The sequence below is a fragment of the Labrus mixtus genome, chromosome 18, assembly GCF_963584025.1.
Source record: "Labrus mixtus chromosome 18, fLabMix1.1, whole genome shotgun sequence".
In the NCBI taxonomy this organism is placed as follows: Eukaryota; Metazoa; Chordata; class Actinopteri; order Labriformes; family Labridae; genus Labrus; species Labrus mixtus.
Window position 1 is genome coordinate 23,406,804 of NC_083629.1, and position 16,805 is coordinate 23,423,608.

Here is a 16,805-nt window from a genome sequence, read left to right on the forward strand (position 1 = left end):
AACTGTGCAGATTACAGGTGTGAAGAGTGAACAGAGCATGTGCAGTGTGGACAGTGAAGCTCCCCTGGGGTTTATTTAGTGTGTGTCCTGCAGGGGGCAGCGTTCGCTCTGCGTCTCGCTGACAGCTTTGGCCTCATTGCAGCAGCAGACTCAGAATAGTGGATTGGTGAGGTGGACTCCTAAATATAGCCTGAGTGCCTTGGAGGGGACAGAGGATGAATTATTATGTGCAGGCCTGAGCGAGGAAATGTAAAAAAAAAAAAAAAGAAAAGAAAGAAAAAGAAAGTGTTTCATGGGGGAGGGGTGAGAGAGAAGAGGAGGAGGAGGAGGGGGCATTCTTGTCTTCTCCTCTCTCGTCTCCCTCAGCGTTATTCAGGCTGCTCACTCAGCCGGCGTTACTCCACATGAAGCGCCGACTCCACACCGCCTGCAGGCTGAGCTCCATGTACAGACGTGTGTGTGTGTAGGCTGTGCGTCCATGAGTGTGTGTTGTTTTTTTTTGTGGTGTGGTGACTTTTAAGTGGTGTGACAAGTGGGGACGGAGAGCTTTTCCTCCTGCAGATTTGGTATTTGGTGCCCCAGTCAGTCTTCATCTATTGAGGAGAGTAAAGAAGCTTTATAAACTTCAGGAAGCAGGTTTTTATTTATGCTTTATGACTGGTGAATAAATGTAGTTACAGTACATCAGCACACATCTGGGATAAAATAAGCCGATATCGGTCCGGTCTTGCAGATGAATCTGTCGGGCTCTTTTAAAATGACACACTTTCTCCAGGTCCATGTTGAAACACAATAAGGAACAGAGAGTGTGCACACCAGCAGCCGGCGTAAATGAAAACATTATAAGATGTTGATGCACTGATCGATCACTTTGTTCCTCCTCCAGTGAGTACTACTTCAGCCTCCACAACCTGGAGCGAGACTTCTTCCTGAGGAGAAAAATGGACACGCAGGGCTTCCTCCCCATCTCCCTGATTGCCAGCTTCCACAGAGTGCAGGCTCTGACCACCGACATCGCCCTCATCGTCGAGGTAAAAAAAATCAAAACCTCAGATTAGATCAGAGATGCAGCTGATACGAGGCTCCTCACTCAGATTTTCAGAAGATCTGAGGATAACTGGCAGCTTTAGCGGAGTATCTGCTTCCAACTTCCAATCCTATTAAGAAAAATAATATGCTGAGAAGACGGTTTGTAAGAAAAAAAATATGGTTTATTGCTTTTATTGGTTTTGGAAACAGAGTTTGCTAGATTTTATCTATTTGGGGCCGCAGTATCTCAGTCTGTAGGGACTTGGGTTGGGAACTGCAGGGTAGCCATTACAGACCAAAGTATGGGAGTTGATCGGGTAGCTGGAGAGGTGCCAGGCCACTTCCTGGTTGCTGCAGAAGTGACCTTGAGTAAGTAACCCCCAACAGCTCAGGAGCGCCCCCTGTAAAGCATCCCCCCCCCCCCCCTCACACTTACATCTCTCCTTTAAAGCATGTGCACAAGTCCTGTCTTTAATAACTTCCTCCTCCTCCTCCAGGCTCTGAAGAGCAGCAAAGAGGTGGAGCTGGTGGACGACAAGATCCGCTGTAAATCCGACCCCGAGCGCTGGCCGATCCCCACCCCGGCCATCGTCGGCTCCCCTCGGACCGACTTCTCACAACTCATCAACTGCCCCGAGTTCGTTCCTCGTCAGTCCCTCAGCTCCACAAACTCTGGTCAGTATTTAACCGCTTCGTTTTTTGTTTTTTTTCTCAGACAAAAGTTAAAATTAATGGAGACTTCTTTTGTTTTTATTTTTTTACTGTCATGAGAAGATAAAACAGAACAATTAGCTTAAACACAAAAACTAAGTAGCGCACTAAATGTGGATTCATCTACCGCTAAAAAATAGCCCTAAACAAAAACATTGAAGCATGTAATAAAATTATAATTACCAGCTGTTACAGGAGATCATTTAGCCTTTTATTTAGAGGAAAGTTTATTTAAAGAGAGTCAGTAAAAAATGGCTCTATCTATGCTTTACACAGTTTTAACAGAGCGTGAAGAAGAAAATGAAACAGACACACAAATATTACAAATAAACACACGATCATGTCTTCAGTTAATGAAAACGGTCGATTAAGTTGAAGGGTCAGATGCAGGGTTGCAGCTTCACCTCTGTGGCTGAATGAGAGCAGATTGATTGAGCAGTGTTGAAGTTTGTCTTGAGTGTGACGCGTTCGGCCTTTCAGCTTCCTCGCCCGTGGAGAAGACTCCTCCTGACTCTGCTGAGCCCGAGGACTCCACCGACCCCGGCTCCTCCAGCCAGGAGTCGCTCCCGAGCACAGACGCCTCCAAAGACGCCCCCCAACCCGACCCCGACGCCTGGATCCAGGTGGAGAAACGCCATCGACAACCCTCCGGAAAAGCAAAGGTACCAAAAAAAAAAGGAATTTCCCTCTTCATGCCTTTCATTCATCCTCTTTCTATTCTTTGTCTCCATTTCCTCCATCGTCTTCTGTGTTCACTTTTTCTTTTCCCGCCTGTTCGTCTCTCCTTCCACCTTTCTGCCGACAGCACGATACTGACGATGTGTGTGTAGTCACCTCTCCTCCCCCCTCACCGCTCCGTCCCGACCTCCTCCTCTCTGCAGTTGAGTACTTTCTGCTCTCACTTGATTTCTTCTCTCATCTTTTATTAACTGTCTGAACTCCGACTTTTCTCATCCAACTCTCACATTTTTTGATTCTTTATTTTATCGATCCATCCTGAAAGTTTAATCGATCTTTTCTGTGTTCCTTTGACAAATTGTTCCTCGTTGATTGTGTCCTCCAGGAGCGGTCTGAGGCGTCTCCACACAGCCACCAGACCCCCACTAAGGCCGAGCCCGACCAGGAGGAGCTGGACTTCTTGTTCGACGAAGAAATGGAGCAGCTGGCGCCAAGGAAGAACAAGTTCACCGACTGGTCGGACGAGGACGACTCGGACTACGAGATGGACGACCAGGACGTCAACAAGATCCTGATCGTCACCCAGACGCCCCCTTACATCCGTAAGCACCCCAGCGGTGACCGGACGGGAAACCACGAGTCCCGAGCCAAGCTCACAACCGACCTGGCCAAAGCCATCAACGACGGGCTGTACTACTACGAACAGGACCTGTGGAAGGAAGAGGACCAGATCGAGTGCAGCAAGGTAAGGAAGTAACGCAGAGAAATTCAAAAAGATTAGATTTTTCTACAAAGTAATCGTGGATTAGAAAGCCATCTGCGCAGAAAATTACTTTTGGATTGTGTCCCTACAGAGGAAATGTGTTTTAATCTTTATTTAACCAGGAAACAAACTTGTTGAGATTAAAAATATCTCCTTCATGAGTGTCCTGGCCGAGACGGGCAGCAGCACAATTTGCAGAGTTTCACACAAACAACGAGCGGCCACACATGGAAATCCCCAAAAAAATACATTTTTATTATTATTATAAGAAATTAAAAGACAAATTTAACAAATCTAAACAGCAAAGTTTGTCAAGATCAAACACATCAGGGAGAACATCTACAGCCAGATGTGTCATTTAACATCCTCTTAAAAGCATCCAATGTGGGGGCGCTGGTAGCACAGTGGTTAGTGGTCTTCTAAGTGGGCAGCCCAGGTTCAAATCCGACCTGTGGCTCCTTTCCCTCCTTTCATTCCCCACTCTCTCTCCCTCTACCTGATCTCTGACTCTATCCACTGTCCTATCTCTACAATAAAGGCACAAAACGCCCCAAAAAAAAAAAAAAAGCATCCAATGCTCATGGCTTGGCAGTTGGTGTGACCTCAAGAGCAGACGGCCCGGGTTCGAGTCTGACCTGTGGCTCCTCTCCTGCATGTCGTCCCCCCCCCCTCTCTCTCTCTCCAGTTTCTGACTTCTGACTATTAAACACCGGATTTCATGATACTCAATCAAATCTGAATATTTTTAATCCAGTCGGTAGAGAATATTCTTGTGAGATTGACAGTTAATTTAAAACTCACTTTTCTCAGGAACTAAACATGTTTGAGCAGGTGCGTCACAGAGAAGTGAATTTACATTTTCACCTCGTCATGTCTGAACAAGAAGGTCTTCATTGAGACAGAAGGAAGGCTTCGAGTTTCAGTTTAAATTCAACCGTTTTTTGTCGTCTTTTTAACACTTGGATCTGGAATTAAACGTTTTTTAAATCAGACTTTTGTTTAGAATTCAGCATCAAATTTAAGAGCATACCAAAGGGTTTAATAAGTTTTAAATAATGCTTAATTAGTTTGTCAAAAAGAACAAATAAATGATTTTGCTGCGGGGTCAGAATTAAGATGGAGGCGTATGATCCTTGGAGAGAAAATGAAGGAGATCTTGTGATGCCGTCTGTTAACTCTATTGTTGTTTCTTCGGCCTCTGGAAAGCGTGATTCACTTCCTGTTATTGAATTGGCTCCCCTGTTTGTAAAGCCCCTGAATGCTTTTAACATTTTACAGCCACAGTCACAGTCACTGTGCCAGTGGGTCAACAGAGCGACTCCGTCTAAAGTTAGACACACAAACCCTGAACATAAACAGCCGGATACAAATACACACCGCACGCTGATGTACAGGAGTAACTTAATCTTTAATACATGATGTTCTTCATTCCTACTGTACGGGTTTAGACTGCGACATTCTTAAAAACTCCATCCTGAATTTAATGACTGTAGCTTCTGATGCAACAACTCTGCAAAGTCCTCGTGCTGCTGCTTCAGGGAAAGAAACGATTGAATCATCTTCAGTTGCAGTGAAGTTTTAGAGTCTTAAGCTGCAGAATATGTTGTTGTTTTCTTTGCCTTCATTAGATTTGACAGCTGAAGAGAGACAGGAAATGTTAGGAGGAGAGAGTGTGGGGGGGGGTGACATGCAGCAAAGGGCAGAGGTCGGATTTGAACCCACAGCCACTGCGACGAGGACTACTCTGTACATGCTGCATAACCGCTAGGCTATCGGCGCTCCACAGCTGTTTAACATGAGGCCTTGCACACCGTCAGGAATTGCCTCGAGTTCAAAAAGGAAATTCGATCTCATGACGTGTCAGTCATGTTTGCACTCTGACTCTGAATCCTTCGCCTGATATAATTAAGGTTTCATTTTCTGCGTTTTATTTGCAACTGTCCAAATTGTTAAGAGGTTATTCGACTGTTCAGAGTGTGTTTGTGTGTCGACTTCAAACATATCACCAGCCGCTGCTCAGGATCAATAGCTTTGCAGAAAATGGAGGTCCTCTCTCTAAATGTTTTTCCCAGTACAGCTAACAACGTATCAACTGGACCACTTGCACCCTTAAATACACCTGGAAGGCATCGGGATGATTCTGTTTTAATTCAATTGAAAAAACTTCATTTGTCAACGGGGGTAATTAAAGGCACATAGAGTAGTAGCATGAAAAACAGAAAAACAGGAGCAGCAAAGACCCTGCAAGGAAGAATACAAATATAGAATATAAATGTAAAAATAATAATCACATTAAAATGACTAATTCTGCAGCTCCTTTATCACCATAATTGCAATTAATGGAAAATTAAACAAAAGTTCAAAAGTGCAAATTTTTGAAAATCTATTTGTAACAAATAAACTTCATACATAACGTTTGGCTCAAACATACTCGTACTTTAAAGACAAATGCACAATGTGCTTTTAAAGTTTTTAAATTGATACTGGATCCTGCAGCTGTAATTCCTCAATGTGCGGTCTTAAATAAAGAAGCTGGCTGTCGTGGCGAGGGACTTGACATTTAATCCTGAGTCTGAAAAATAGGTCAGGCAGCTTCTCGACTGTTGAACTCGGCGAGCGCCCAACATTTACTCCTCGTCTGTAGACACAATCATAAAGAAAGAAGCTTTTTCAGAAGGATATGTTTAAAAGGTGCACCGTTTTTTTTTCCCTTCACTTTGAGGGATTCAGAATCGGCACCCCCGACGCTCTGAGCACTTTGACATGAAGACGTTTTGACAGAGGTGTTAAGTCTCAAACTGTAAAGCGGGACATAAATAGCGGACTATTTATCACCTACTATACGAGCCTCCAGGTCTACATGTGTGTGTCACAGCTGCTGCCAGAGACGAGTGTGACCTGCTTTTTGGGAAAGCTGCCTCGTCTGCAGAAACAAGTGTGAACAGTAGAAGTACTGACGACAGGTTACACCGCATTATGTCATCGAGTTACAGAAGAGCGCATTAAACTACATGGCTTCGGACCAGTGACAGCGTTGTGTTTAATGTCAGTAAAGGTTGTTATCCTACATTAGTTCCTCACCACAAACTGGATGAAATGATTGAAACACTAACACTCGGCCCCGACAACAAAATAACGCTTAACTTCAAAGATCTTCTCCTCAAAAACAAGAACTCTCCAAAGTTAAAGCAGCACGCTGAGGCGGACTTTGCATGTGAAATGTCAGGTCAGGGTGTGTGACCTTTGACCTACAACACTCTGACCAACGAGCGTCACACTCTGACACATCAACGCTGTCGCATCACAGACGTCCAAAACTCATAGCTGATAAAAAAAATAATAAATACTCTAACCCTTAGAAGAGTTTGATTTGAACATGTGGCTTTATATTTATGGCACCATAAAAAAACAAAGAATATCTTTAGATAAAAACGTTTAAATATGTGATCACTTTAATCAGGGACAGAATTTGAAGCAGCATGAAAGTATTACAGTAAAATAAGCTGTATAAGACGCTCTTTTAAAATCAGATTTTTCTAAAAAGTGAGGTGCTGGTAGCCTAGTGGTGAGTGTGTGAGTCTCATGAGCGGAGTCATTTCTCTCTCTCTCTCTCTCTCTCTCTCTCTCTCTCTCTCTCTCCCTGATTTCTGACTCTATCCACTGTCCTATCTCTAAAATAAAAAGGTTGTTGCATCCTTTACACTTTTGGGGCGGCTGTGGCTCAGTCGGTAGAGTCGGTCAACTCCTAACCGGAAGGTCGTGGGTTTGATCCCCAGCTCCTGCAGCTACATGTCCGATGCATCCTTGGGCAAGACACTTAACCCCGAGTTACTCCGCAGCTTCGTCTGTGGTATATAAATGCTGAGACCTGCAGCATCATGACCCCAAGTGCAGACAGATAGTGATCACGTTGTATTCCTGGAAAAAAACGCTGAGATATATAGCGGCTGGTGGCAGCCCTGCATTTTTTATAATATCAAGTACATACGGGCATATTGGTGACAGATACTCATTTTAGTACTTGAACATACAGGTAAAAAAAACAATAACAGTTTGGCTCTGGTGGCACTGTGGTTAATGTGGCCCGCTCCTTTCCTGCATGTCATTCCCCACTCTCTCTCTCTCTCTCTCTCTCTCTCTCTCTCTCTCTCTCTCTCTCTCTCTGTTTTCATAAAGGCATAAAAAGCCCCAAAATACATCTTTAAAAAACAAAAAAGAAAAGAAACAAAATTAACAGTAATTTCAACAATCTGGCAAAATAAGACTCAGGTGGGAAGAGAAGAAAAAGCAAACAACAACAACAGGGCATAAAGTACAGTGGGTTGATCCTCCGCTACACAAACAGAAGGTGGAGGGGGCGTTCCCCTCTCTCTCTCCCCCCGAGTTCTGACTCATCCACAGTCCTATATCTAAAATAAACCTTCAAAGAAAAGGTACGCACAACAACAAAAATAGTTACTCGTTACTCTCTTTTAACTAAATATGAATCAGATCCTTTAAAAGTACGACTTATCCCTCTGAAAAGAAATGAGGACAGAATGTCTTAAAGAATACAAATAAAGTGTTTACAAACTGTTATCAGAACAGGAGTAAATATCAGCCCGACTGCTAAATTATAAATTATGTCAAAGTTTTGGTTCAAGCTGTTTGAAGCCTCGCTCCGCTCCTGTCTTTGTCGACGTGTGTTTTCAGCTCGGTCAGCGTGTTCTTGGTTCAAAGGTTGTCAATAACGTCTCCACATGTGGGAAATGTCACGCCTGAATACACACACACACACACACACACACACACACACACACACACACACACAAACAAACACCAAGGTCACCTGGATTTCTTTCTGACGCTGACGTGTTCAAGTTCAAAGTACGCTGCACATCTGCTGTGTGTCACACAGGCCGCCGTGGCTGCAGCCGCTGGCACGTCGAGTTTTATTTACACCATGTCACCTCCGTGTTATCAGTTTAGACAGCCCGAGAGGCCGCGGCGTTAAAAAGTCTCAGACCTAAACTCTGCTCAGGAACACTTTAATGTGTATTATTTTATCTCACTGCTCAGGTTTTCTTCACAACATCGTAGAGAAGGCCGATTTGAAGTTATAAATTAAACAGAAGTATTGATTGTCTTGGAGTTTGTCCACTCGGTTTGTTTCAAATAAATCATCGTCAGCGACAAAATCAGCTTGATTTTACTGTTAACTATTTGAGTTTCCGAATAGCCTGCGAGCAACACGTCGCACCGTTTTTACCTCGATGCAACATCTTGCGTAGACATGGACGAGGACGGAGGAAAGAGGCGGCTTTACAAGGCGGTTGCACTTGCTTTTCTCCCTAAAAAGAGGTCGTTAGCTTGTTTTACAAAGAGGAGATCGTGGGGCATTAATAATATCCATTAACATGATTAAAATGTTGAGCTTTGACTTGTGTCGACACCGAGAGAAAAACGTTATCCTGCCGCTTGTTAACGAGCCTCTTGAGTGTTGTGATTCGAGTCGACAGCTCGTCAAAACAAAGCACCACACTTCCCTTTGTCTACCTTCAAAATAAAAGCACTGGATGTCGTGAATGTTTGCAAGGGGAAAGTGAAATTCACAGAGCTAAGAAGGAAATATTTAACGGATGCAGTGTGGACAGTGCTGTTAAAATGAACCTAACATTAAAATAAAAACATCTGCAAAGTCTCGACACAAAATACAAACAAAAGTAGGTATTCAAATAAAGTCTAAGAGCAGGAAGAGAAGGCGATTTTTACGGTCAATCATTTTTTAAACACTGTGACAAACTGCTTGTAAATACTGCTGCACTTGTTTAACGTCTCTTTAAAGAAAACAGAAGAGTGACTGAGAAGTGAGGCGGAAAAACAGTTCCAGATGATTGGACCGCAAAACCCAGCTGAATCTTTCTCCCTGCTGCTGATTTTTCTTTTTTTTTTGTTCTGCTTTTTTTTTATTTAAGAAAAAAGAGAAAGAAAGGAAAATACAAAAAAAGCATTGGACAATACAAAGTCTATATGTAAGGTAGTAACTGTACAGGGAATGGTAGTTCTATTTAATACATAATACATACAAAACAAAAAATAATGATATTAATAAATAAAGAGAAAAGAAAATAAATAAAATAAACACAAATGAACCTTTCAAGAAGAAAAATATATACAGAAAAATATTTAAATATGTAACTGTTGTGGATAATCACATATTAGTTCATTTACCTGAGATCATATTATTCATATTGTTCTGCTGCTGATTTTAAACTGTAAACGTGTTTCTGTGTTTCTCAGCAGGACGTGGAGAACTTCAAGAAGCTGAACGTGATCAGTAAAGATGAGTTTGAAACTCTCACCCCCAAAGTGCCCGTCGACCCGAACCAGGAAGCCCCTCCGATTCCCATGCCAGGTGAGACCGCTGTAAAGGGGCGGGGGGGAGACAGCTCTCTGTAATGTTTTCAATCTGGACTGCAGTACCCATTTTAAACACTAGGTGTCAGAGCTACATATTGCTCCTTTAATGCTAATTATATATATTTTTTTCCTGTGTTTTAATAAAGGTTTGGCCTCAGTGGACAGCGGTGCAGAATTGGCACGCTCTCTGCCCACGACGGTCCCAGAGTCGCCCAGCTCTCACCAGCCCAGAACACCCAAAACGCCTCGCACCCCCGGACGCCAGGACCCGAACAAGACGCCACGCTTCTACCCCGTCATGAAGGAGAGCGGAAACCTCGATGGGCAGGTGAGTACCGGGTGTAGAGATACTATTTGATCCTTTTTGATCTGTAGAACAACTTCCTCTAATGAGCGGATAACTTCTCATATTAAATATTATTGTTGGACTGGAACCGTAAAAACAGAAAAGAGACTCAGCAACCCGAGCAGGGTTCAGATTTAAATATTTCAATGGTACTCTTTAGATCCTAAAGTCTTGACCTGCAGAGGCGCTATTGAGATAGATATGACGACTTGTGAGATAAATAACAGGGTCATGGGGGGGCGCAGATGGACTAGTGGTTAGAATGTGCACCCCCATGTACAGAGGCTGGTGTCACTCCTCCACTTTCTCTCACTGATTTCTGACTCTATCCACTGTCCATCTCTTAACATAAATACCTGATATTATTTTCTTTATGCATTCAAGGTGTTCATTATTTATTAAGTTTTAAAGTTAAAGACAGAATGGAAAAAAAAAACTTCTTGGTTAAATTTTTCAAATCTGGTGACGAAAGGTCAGAAGTTGGCATTTCTGATTTTTTTAAAGGTGACAAAGGTCAGCCGGCACAGATGTGTGACTCAGCCTGGTTCGATTTCCCTTTTCTTTCTCTTCCTGTTTATTTCTTTTTCATATTTATTCTCTTCAGAAATAAGCACTTATTGTTTCACTTTAAGTTCATTATGTTCTGTAAAATCTGCTCAGAGATGATGGTCTTAATGAAACTAATTTTACAGCTCACAGTTTGCTGTTTAGAAATGAAGTGATTCCTGGTTTATTCCCTCACTTTAAATTGCTTTAAATATGAACGGTGCTTTTTAAATACACACTCACCTTTCCTTTAGACCTGGTGAAACTCGAGACATTTAAATCATCACGTTTTGTTTGTGCAGGTCTGGAGAGTTTTGTTAGCGTAATTTGCTTTTTGCAACTATTAGAACTTTTACGCTTTTACCACAGGTGCTTAAGCTTGAGCTGCAGGTAAACGCTGCCTAAGAAAAAAAAGTGTATTATAGAACATAGAAATCCCAACAATAAAAGAGAAAGTCCCGACAAATCCCTGAAAATAAAACCAAAAATGTAGCAATAAAACAAGAAGACATGGAGAGTAAAATAGAAACAACTTTGACGATGATTGATTAAAGGAGACAGTAAAAATAAATAAAACATAAAGGTTTCAAGAGTTAAAACAAAGCAAACTCAACCGGACTTAAATCCCATTGATGAAGTTTTTTGAGCTAAATGGTGATAGATGTCCTGTTCATGAATTAATCTGGTGGTGTGTTGTTTTTGTTTTTTGTCTTTCCAGACGCCGAGGAAGAAGAAAACCAGCCATAGTTCAAACCCTCCTCAGGAAGCCCACATCGGCTGGGTGATGGACTCCCGTGAACACCGGCCGCGCTCTGCCTCCATCAGGTCTGACCGCTCGCTTTTTAGTAAAGACTAAAATGATTAAAAGGCTGCATGTTTTCATTTTTTAAACGGGGAAAGGAAAAGAAGAACATAAAATGATCACTTCCCTTTTTCCCTCTGTTCTCCCTCCGTCCTTCCTTCGTTGTGGTCGGTCGAGTTGACCTGTATCCACTTCTCTTTCTGAACTCACTTTTTAAAAAGATCGACTTACTGAAGTTTACTAAGGGCCAAGTGGTGTTAAATACAAATCTTCTGATTGAGTTCTTTCACACCTGTACACTTAGGTGGACAGCTTTCAGGGCCTGTGTCCAATAAAGCGCTGGCAGCACACATGACCTCTGTTTCAGAGTGCTTCTCACCTGCGCTTGTTGTTGCTAGGTTACAAAGAGGCTTCCCTTGGGTTTTGAAAGCTCTGTGCGCTTTTAAATTTGGAAATCTGATCAAGAAAAGATGAAAATGTAGAGGAATCCTGTCCTGGCATTAACAGCTTTAGACTTGGACATTTTCCCCTCAAAAAGAAGAGTTGCCATTGCTGTTAACAAAGCAGAAAGCCCGGGCGCCAGAAAGGCTAGTGGTTATGTCGCACGCCCCATGTACAGAGGCTATAGTCCTCGTCGCAGCAGCTGTGGGTGCGAGTCCGACCTCCGCCCTTTGTTGCATGTTTCTCCTCATAACATTTCCTGTCTCTCTTCACCTTTCCAATCAAGATGAAAAGACCCAAAAAAAGGAGTTAAAAATATGAAACAATCCAAATTCTTAAAACAAGAAGAAAAAAAAAATAGGATGTCCCGCCCCCTCTTGATTTCTATTGGTCAGTAAGGGAGAAGCGACATTGACGAGCGTGGCAGTGTTCCAAGAGTTGAACTGTTTTCAGCCGAGAGCGCTGAGAGTGCAGCGACAAAAAAAAAAACAGCTGATGCCGAGGGCGTCTTCATGTTGAAAACGGGCGCTGTGAGCCTGAGTGATCACAAACTGTTTAGTGTGAACCATCGATAAAGAAAGTTGTTCCCTTGACAAAATGCCCAAGATAATCAAAATGAAAGTAACTTTATTTGCATAAAACCTTTATAAAAAAAAAAAACATCCTCCTCCTTTGTCCTGCAGCAGCTCCAACGCCTCCCCATCAGAAGGAGCCCCGCTGACAGGAAGTTACGGCTGCACCCCCCAGTCTCTGCCCAAATTCTGGCATCCCTCCCACGAGCTGCTGAGAGACAACGGCTTCACTCAGCAGGGATACCACAAGTACCGCCGACGGTGCCTGAACGGTATGCGTGATCTCAACTTTTCCTTGAAGCATGAAAAAAAAAAACAAGCTTATGTAATTTTGTTGACCTGAGATTCATGTCGAGGCTTCACGTGTAGATACTTCTTTATTCTGAATCTGTGTCTCATGTTCACAGAGAGGAAACGGTTGGGGGTCGGCCAGTCTCAGGAGATGAACACCCTGTTCCGATTCTGGTCCTTCTTCCTGAGGGACAACTTCAACAGAAAGATGTACGAGGAGTTCAAACAGAGTGCGCTGGAAGATGCCAAAGAAAACAACAGGTGAGGAGGACATTCCAGCGGCTCAGGAGGGAAATATAAAACAAAGCAAACTGAGGACTTCGTCTTTAGGCCTTTTGGGTGGATCCCTTCATACCTGACATAATATTTGGTCTGATTACTGTTTCTCTCTCTGCTGTTGCTCTTGTTTTATAATGCTTGTCTGGATAAGGACACGTGGGGAAAAGAGCTGGGGGCTGGTGGAAGGACGCACTAATCAGGATCAACTCAACTTGTGCTTTCTCTTCAGTGTAAAGCGCTTTAGAGGGCTCACTATACCTGAGTCTGGAGATCAGGCTGAAAAAGTTGATCCCTGATGTAGACGATTCCTGTATCAGGTGTTCCCTCCCCCAAGGAGATCGATTCCTTTTGGACGTCGGTTTTTGACGCCCTTTCTGTTGTCCTTAACCATCCCTCTGACCCTGTGCCCTTTGACCGCCATCTTTGATTTGTCTCCTGTTCCCTTCGTGGGGTTCGCACACTACCCACTAGGCTACAAGCGCCTCGTTTGGAAGTATGTTTCTAAGCTTTTTGTTGTCAAAAATGGAGAAGAACGGGGTAGTTGGGATTTGTTTTTGAAGCAGGGCGGCTGTGGCTCAGTGGCTCTGATCTCTCAATCAGAAGATCAGGGTTTGATCCCCAGCTCCTGCAGCTACATGTCTGATGTGTCCTCGGGCAACACACTTGACCCCGAGTTACTCCTGCTGCTTCGTCTGCAGCTTGTGAATATGTATGAACGGGATTAGTTGACACTGATGGACACTACAAAGCAATCTCTACCATCAGGATGTGAATGTGTAGGTGTGACCTGCGGGTGTAAAGGTCCTGAAACACCAATGAGATCATCCTAGTTGGACTGTCGGTGAGCGGTCGGAGGTTTCATTTCTCTCCAGGTCTCCTCTCAGGTTCAGGAAAGCCCCTTGAGCACGCCGCTGTAGTCTCCATGCTTTCACCCATTAGTGCGGTTTCTCTTTATTTGTCTCCTCCGCCTCTTCTTTTCTTTTTCCACTAAAAGACCAAGAACTGACAACGCCAGCGCCATTTTCAACTTTTTATCAGACGTTATTCTCCATTAGTAGGCAGCCTATAATACGAGTGGTGACCGACAGCGGTGTGAAAATGGTCTTCTCGTATCATAACAACGGGCTACCGCCACCTGCTGGCATGGAGAGTTATTTCCTCTCACGAATAAGCAAAACGAACGTGGTGGTTGGCCGTCGGCTGTAGTCTTTGCGGTGTGTTCAAGTGCAACTTTTTGGCCAAGACCGTCTGCCTGCTGTGTCAGGGCCTTAAAGGCGCTTTGAGTAGTCAGAAGACTTGAAAACCATTTACCAAGTATTGATATATAAACCTTAACTTCCACATAAGAGCAGTAAGACTTTAAGTCCTGAAAGCTAACACACATTCCTCCTTTTAAATGTGACTTTCTGGTGGGTTCCTGATCCCTGCGTTGTTGCCTGCAGGCAGCAGAGGTGTTACACCGCCATTATTCAACAGCAGAGGGTTAAAAGGAGAGGCTGCCTATCTGCCAGGAGCCACTTCACACACCCGCCAAACTCGCATTCCTGTCACACAAGTCGCTTGTTAAAGTGGGAGTGAGCGAGGTTTCAGGGTGTGTGAGCAGACAATCTAACAAACCCATCAGCTGCTTTATGCAGCAGCTGACCTATTCTGAGGCTCGTCCGTCTGGTTCCTCTGCCAGCTTTAAGAAAGCCATCAATAAATCAAGAGACAAAGCTTTTATTGTGAAGTGCACATGTGGGAAAATGTCTGCTACGCTAAAGACCAGCTCACACTGAATCAATGACATCGTGCAAAATGCTCTCTGTGTAAACAAAATGTGTCTAGAGGCCAGATTTGAGTGTCACTTGTTTAGTCGTGTCTGAGGTCGGAGTGCAGGTAAATATTTGTCTCTTCCCCTGCAGGTACGGTCTGGAGTGTCTCTTCAGATACTACAGCTACGGTTTGGAGAAGAGATTCCGGTTAGATCTGTTCAAGGACTTTCAAGAAGAGACCCTGAGAGACTTTGAGAAAGGTAATTAACATCAGCTGTCCCCAAACTTCACCGACCACTTTCACTGGTTTAGCAAGACTGTCACTGGGAAAAAAATCACACAGCTGGACAAAGCATGTAAACACAAATCAGGTCAAACTGAGCTTCAAATAAACACATGGACATGGAGCTAGCAGTGACAGACAGGGCTAGTAAGTGGAATTTAAAGAAGCACACATGCCGGAGAAAACTTCAATCTAAAGTGAAATATGATCCAAAACGTCACAGTAACAGAATGACGCTCTCTATTGATCTCTGTGAAGGTCCAAAAGGTCACAGGAAGCAAAGCAAATTTTTAAAAATCTGCTTTTTCTTCTATTGAGCAGAGACTCAGAGGTTCCCAACTTTAAAATCTGAGTCATTAAAGTCTTTCTATGTGATTGTTCACACTTAAATATAAATCAAGTATCTCCTCTGAAAATAACTCTGTGAGTCATGACTGTCTACAATGGGTGTAACACCCGAGTCCCACTGTCTGTGATGTTTTCAGTTTTCAGAGTCCTATCTTCACTTTGTTTACATCGCCAGGACGGCCGGCTGACTCCTCCCCTCGTGTATAAAAGTTGTTTAATTGAGGGACTAGAGAAAAGAAGAATAACATACTGTACTCACTGCTTAACTGTGTTTCTAGATCACGCTCATTTCAGGTAAATTTACATGCAGTGTGAAGATACGAGCATAATAAAGATCGCTAGCATTAGCATGCTAACACAACAATGCAGCGCGAGTTGTTTTGGTTTCATGCTGGTGCTCAAGGGCGACATCTGCTGGATCCAAAAATCACATATAAAGTCTTTAAGAGCAGCAAAGCAACAAGTAATCCTAGAGGCTGTGAATGCACTCGATAATTTTAAAATTGCACATATGGGGGTGCAGGTGGCCTAGTGGTTAGTGAATGTACAGAGGCTGTAGTCCTTCAAGCAGACAGCCCAGGTTCGAATCCGACCTGTGGCTCCTTTCCTGCACGTCATGCCCCTCTCTCTCTCTCCTTAATTTCTGACTCTATCCAATGTCCTGTCTCTAAAATGAAGACATAAAAAAGCCCAAAAATAAACCTTTAATCAAGAAATGCTGACGTTGAGGCTGGCGGGGAATCATGGGAGTGATTCTCTCTGCTTACTTCTCTCTCTCGCCCCCACACCCCGATGAAAACAAACTCTGTGTTGACTGTAGTCGAGACAAACGTACGAAACCGCCCTGAGGAAGAGAATATGTTTACAGACGAGCTAATGTATCGGAGTATAATTTACATGACAGCTTTCAGTAGCAGCTCACGTTTGGTGTTTCCACGGCAACGATAAACATGTGTCTGTCATGGCAGCCGCCACAAAAGACATGAGGTGTCACAACAATAAAATTACAGATTTCTCTGTTTTTGATAACTGTTGGAAATATTTGAGGTCATGTTCGTATAGGTTTAGTAATTTAATTAATTTAGATATTTTAGTTTAAACATTCTCCATATTTTACCTTCGAGCGCGTTACAATACATTTATTTATTGAACATTCACAGCTCACTAATGCTAAATCATCCGGGTCACCAACGGGCGCCTTTGTAAACCTGCTTGACCCGGTTTAAAAGTTCACGTCGCTCCGGCTCGACGGTCGTTTAGCTGAATGTGGTGTTGTGTGAAAAGGGGGGAAAAAGAAAAAGGATTAAAGTCGATTTTCTCTTCTTATTTCATCACCGCGAGTGACCCGCTGAAGCAGAACAGAGGACTCGCGGTGAACTCTTCAGCCTCTTATTTCCAGCTCAGTGAGTTCAGTGTTCGGGAGGCTGATCCGTCACCGAGATGCTGCACGTTAGAACACTGAATAATGAGTGTATGCCCACAATCGACAACAGACACTGTCTTCATGAGTCACAACCATCTCTGATAATAAATGTTCTTGTGCTTTATTGGGGTAGTTGGCTT

At 43.4% G+C, this 16,805-nt stretch overlaps 1 protein-coding gene and 1 long non-coding RNA gene across 8 annotated transcripts in view; both read left to right on the top strand.

Moving 5' to 3' along the window:
• Positions 1-16,805, top strand: part of LOC132992945 (uncharacterized) — a 75,936-nt gene that overhangs the window by 42,508 nt on the left and 16,623 nt on the right. The window lies entirely within an intron of this gene.
• Positions 1-16,805, top strand: part of larp1b (La ribonucleoprotein 1B) — a 31,874-nt gene that overhangs the window by 12,465 nt on the left and 2,604 nt on the right. For 3 of the 7 annotated variants that reach the window (XM_061063663.1, XM_061063669.1, XM_061063666.1), the window contains 11 exons: positions 887-1,031; positions 1,527-1,704; positions 2,221-2,402; positions 2,546-2,620; positions 2,804-3,163; positions 9,461-9,575; positions 9,727-9,908; positions 11,191-11,297; positions 12,399-12,559; positions 12,695-12,839; positions 14,762-14,871. In XM_061063663.1, the coding sequence (XP_060919646.1) occupies positions 887-1,031; positions 1,527-1,704; positions 2,221-2,402; positions 2,546-2,620; positions 2,804-3,163; positions 9,461-9,575; positions 9,727-9,908; positions 11,191-11,297; positions 12,399-12,559; positions 12,695-12,839; positions 14,762-14,871 (1,760 nt within the window). The remainder of the gene's footprint in view (positions 1-886; positions 1,032-1,526; positions 1,705-2,220; positions 2,403-2,545; positions 2,621-2,803; positions 3,164-9,460; positions 9,576-9,726; positions 9,909-11,190; positions 11,298-12,398; positions 12,560-12,694; positions 12,840-14,761; positions 14,872-16,805) is intronic. The other 4 variants (XM_061063665.1, XM_061063670.1, XM_061063664.1 and 1 more) reach the window with 3 other exon arrangements.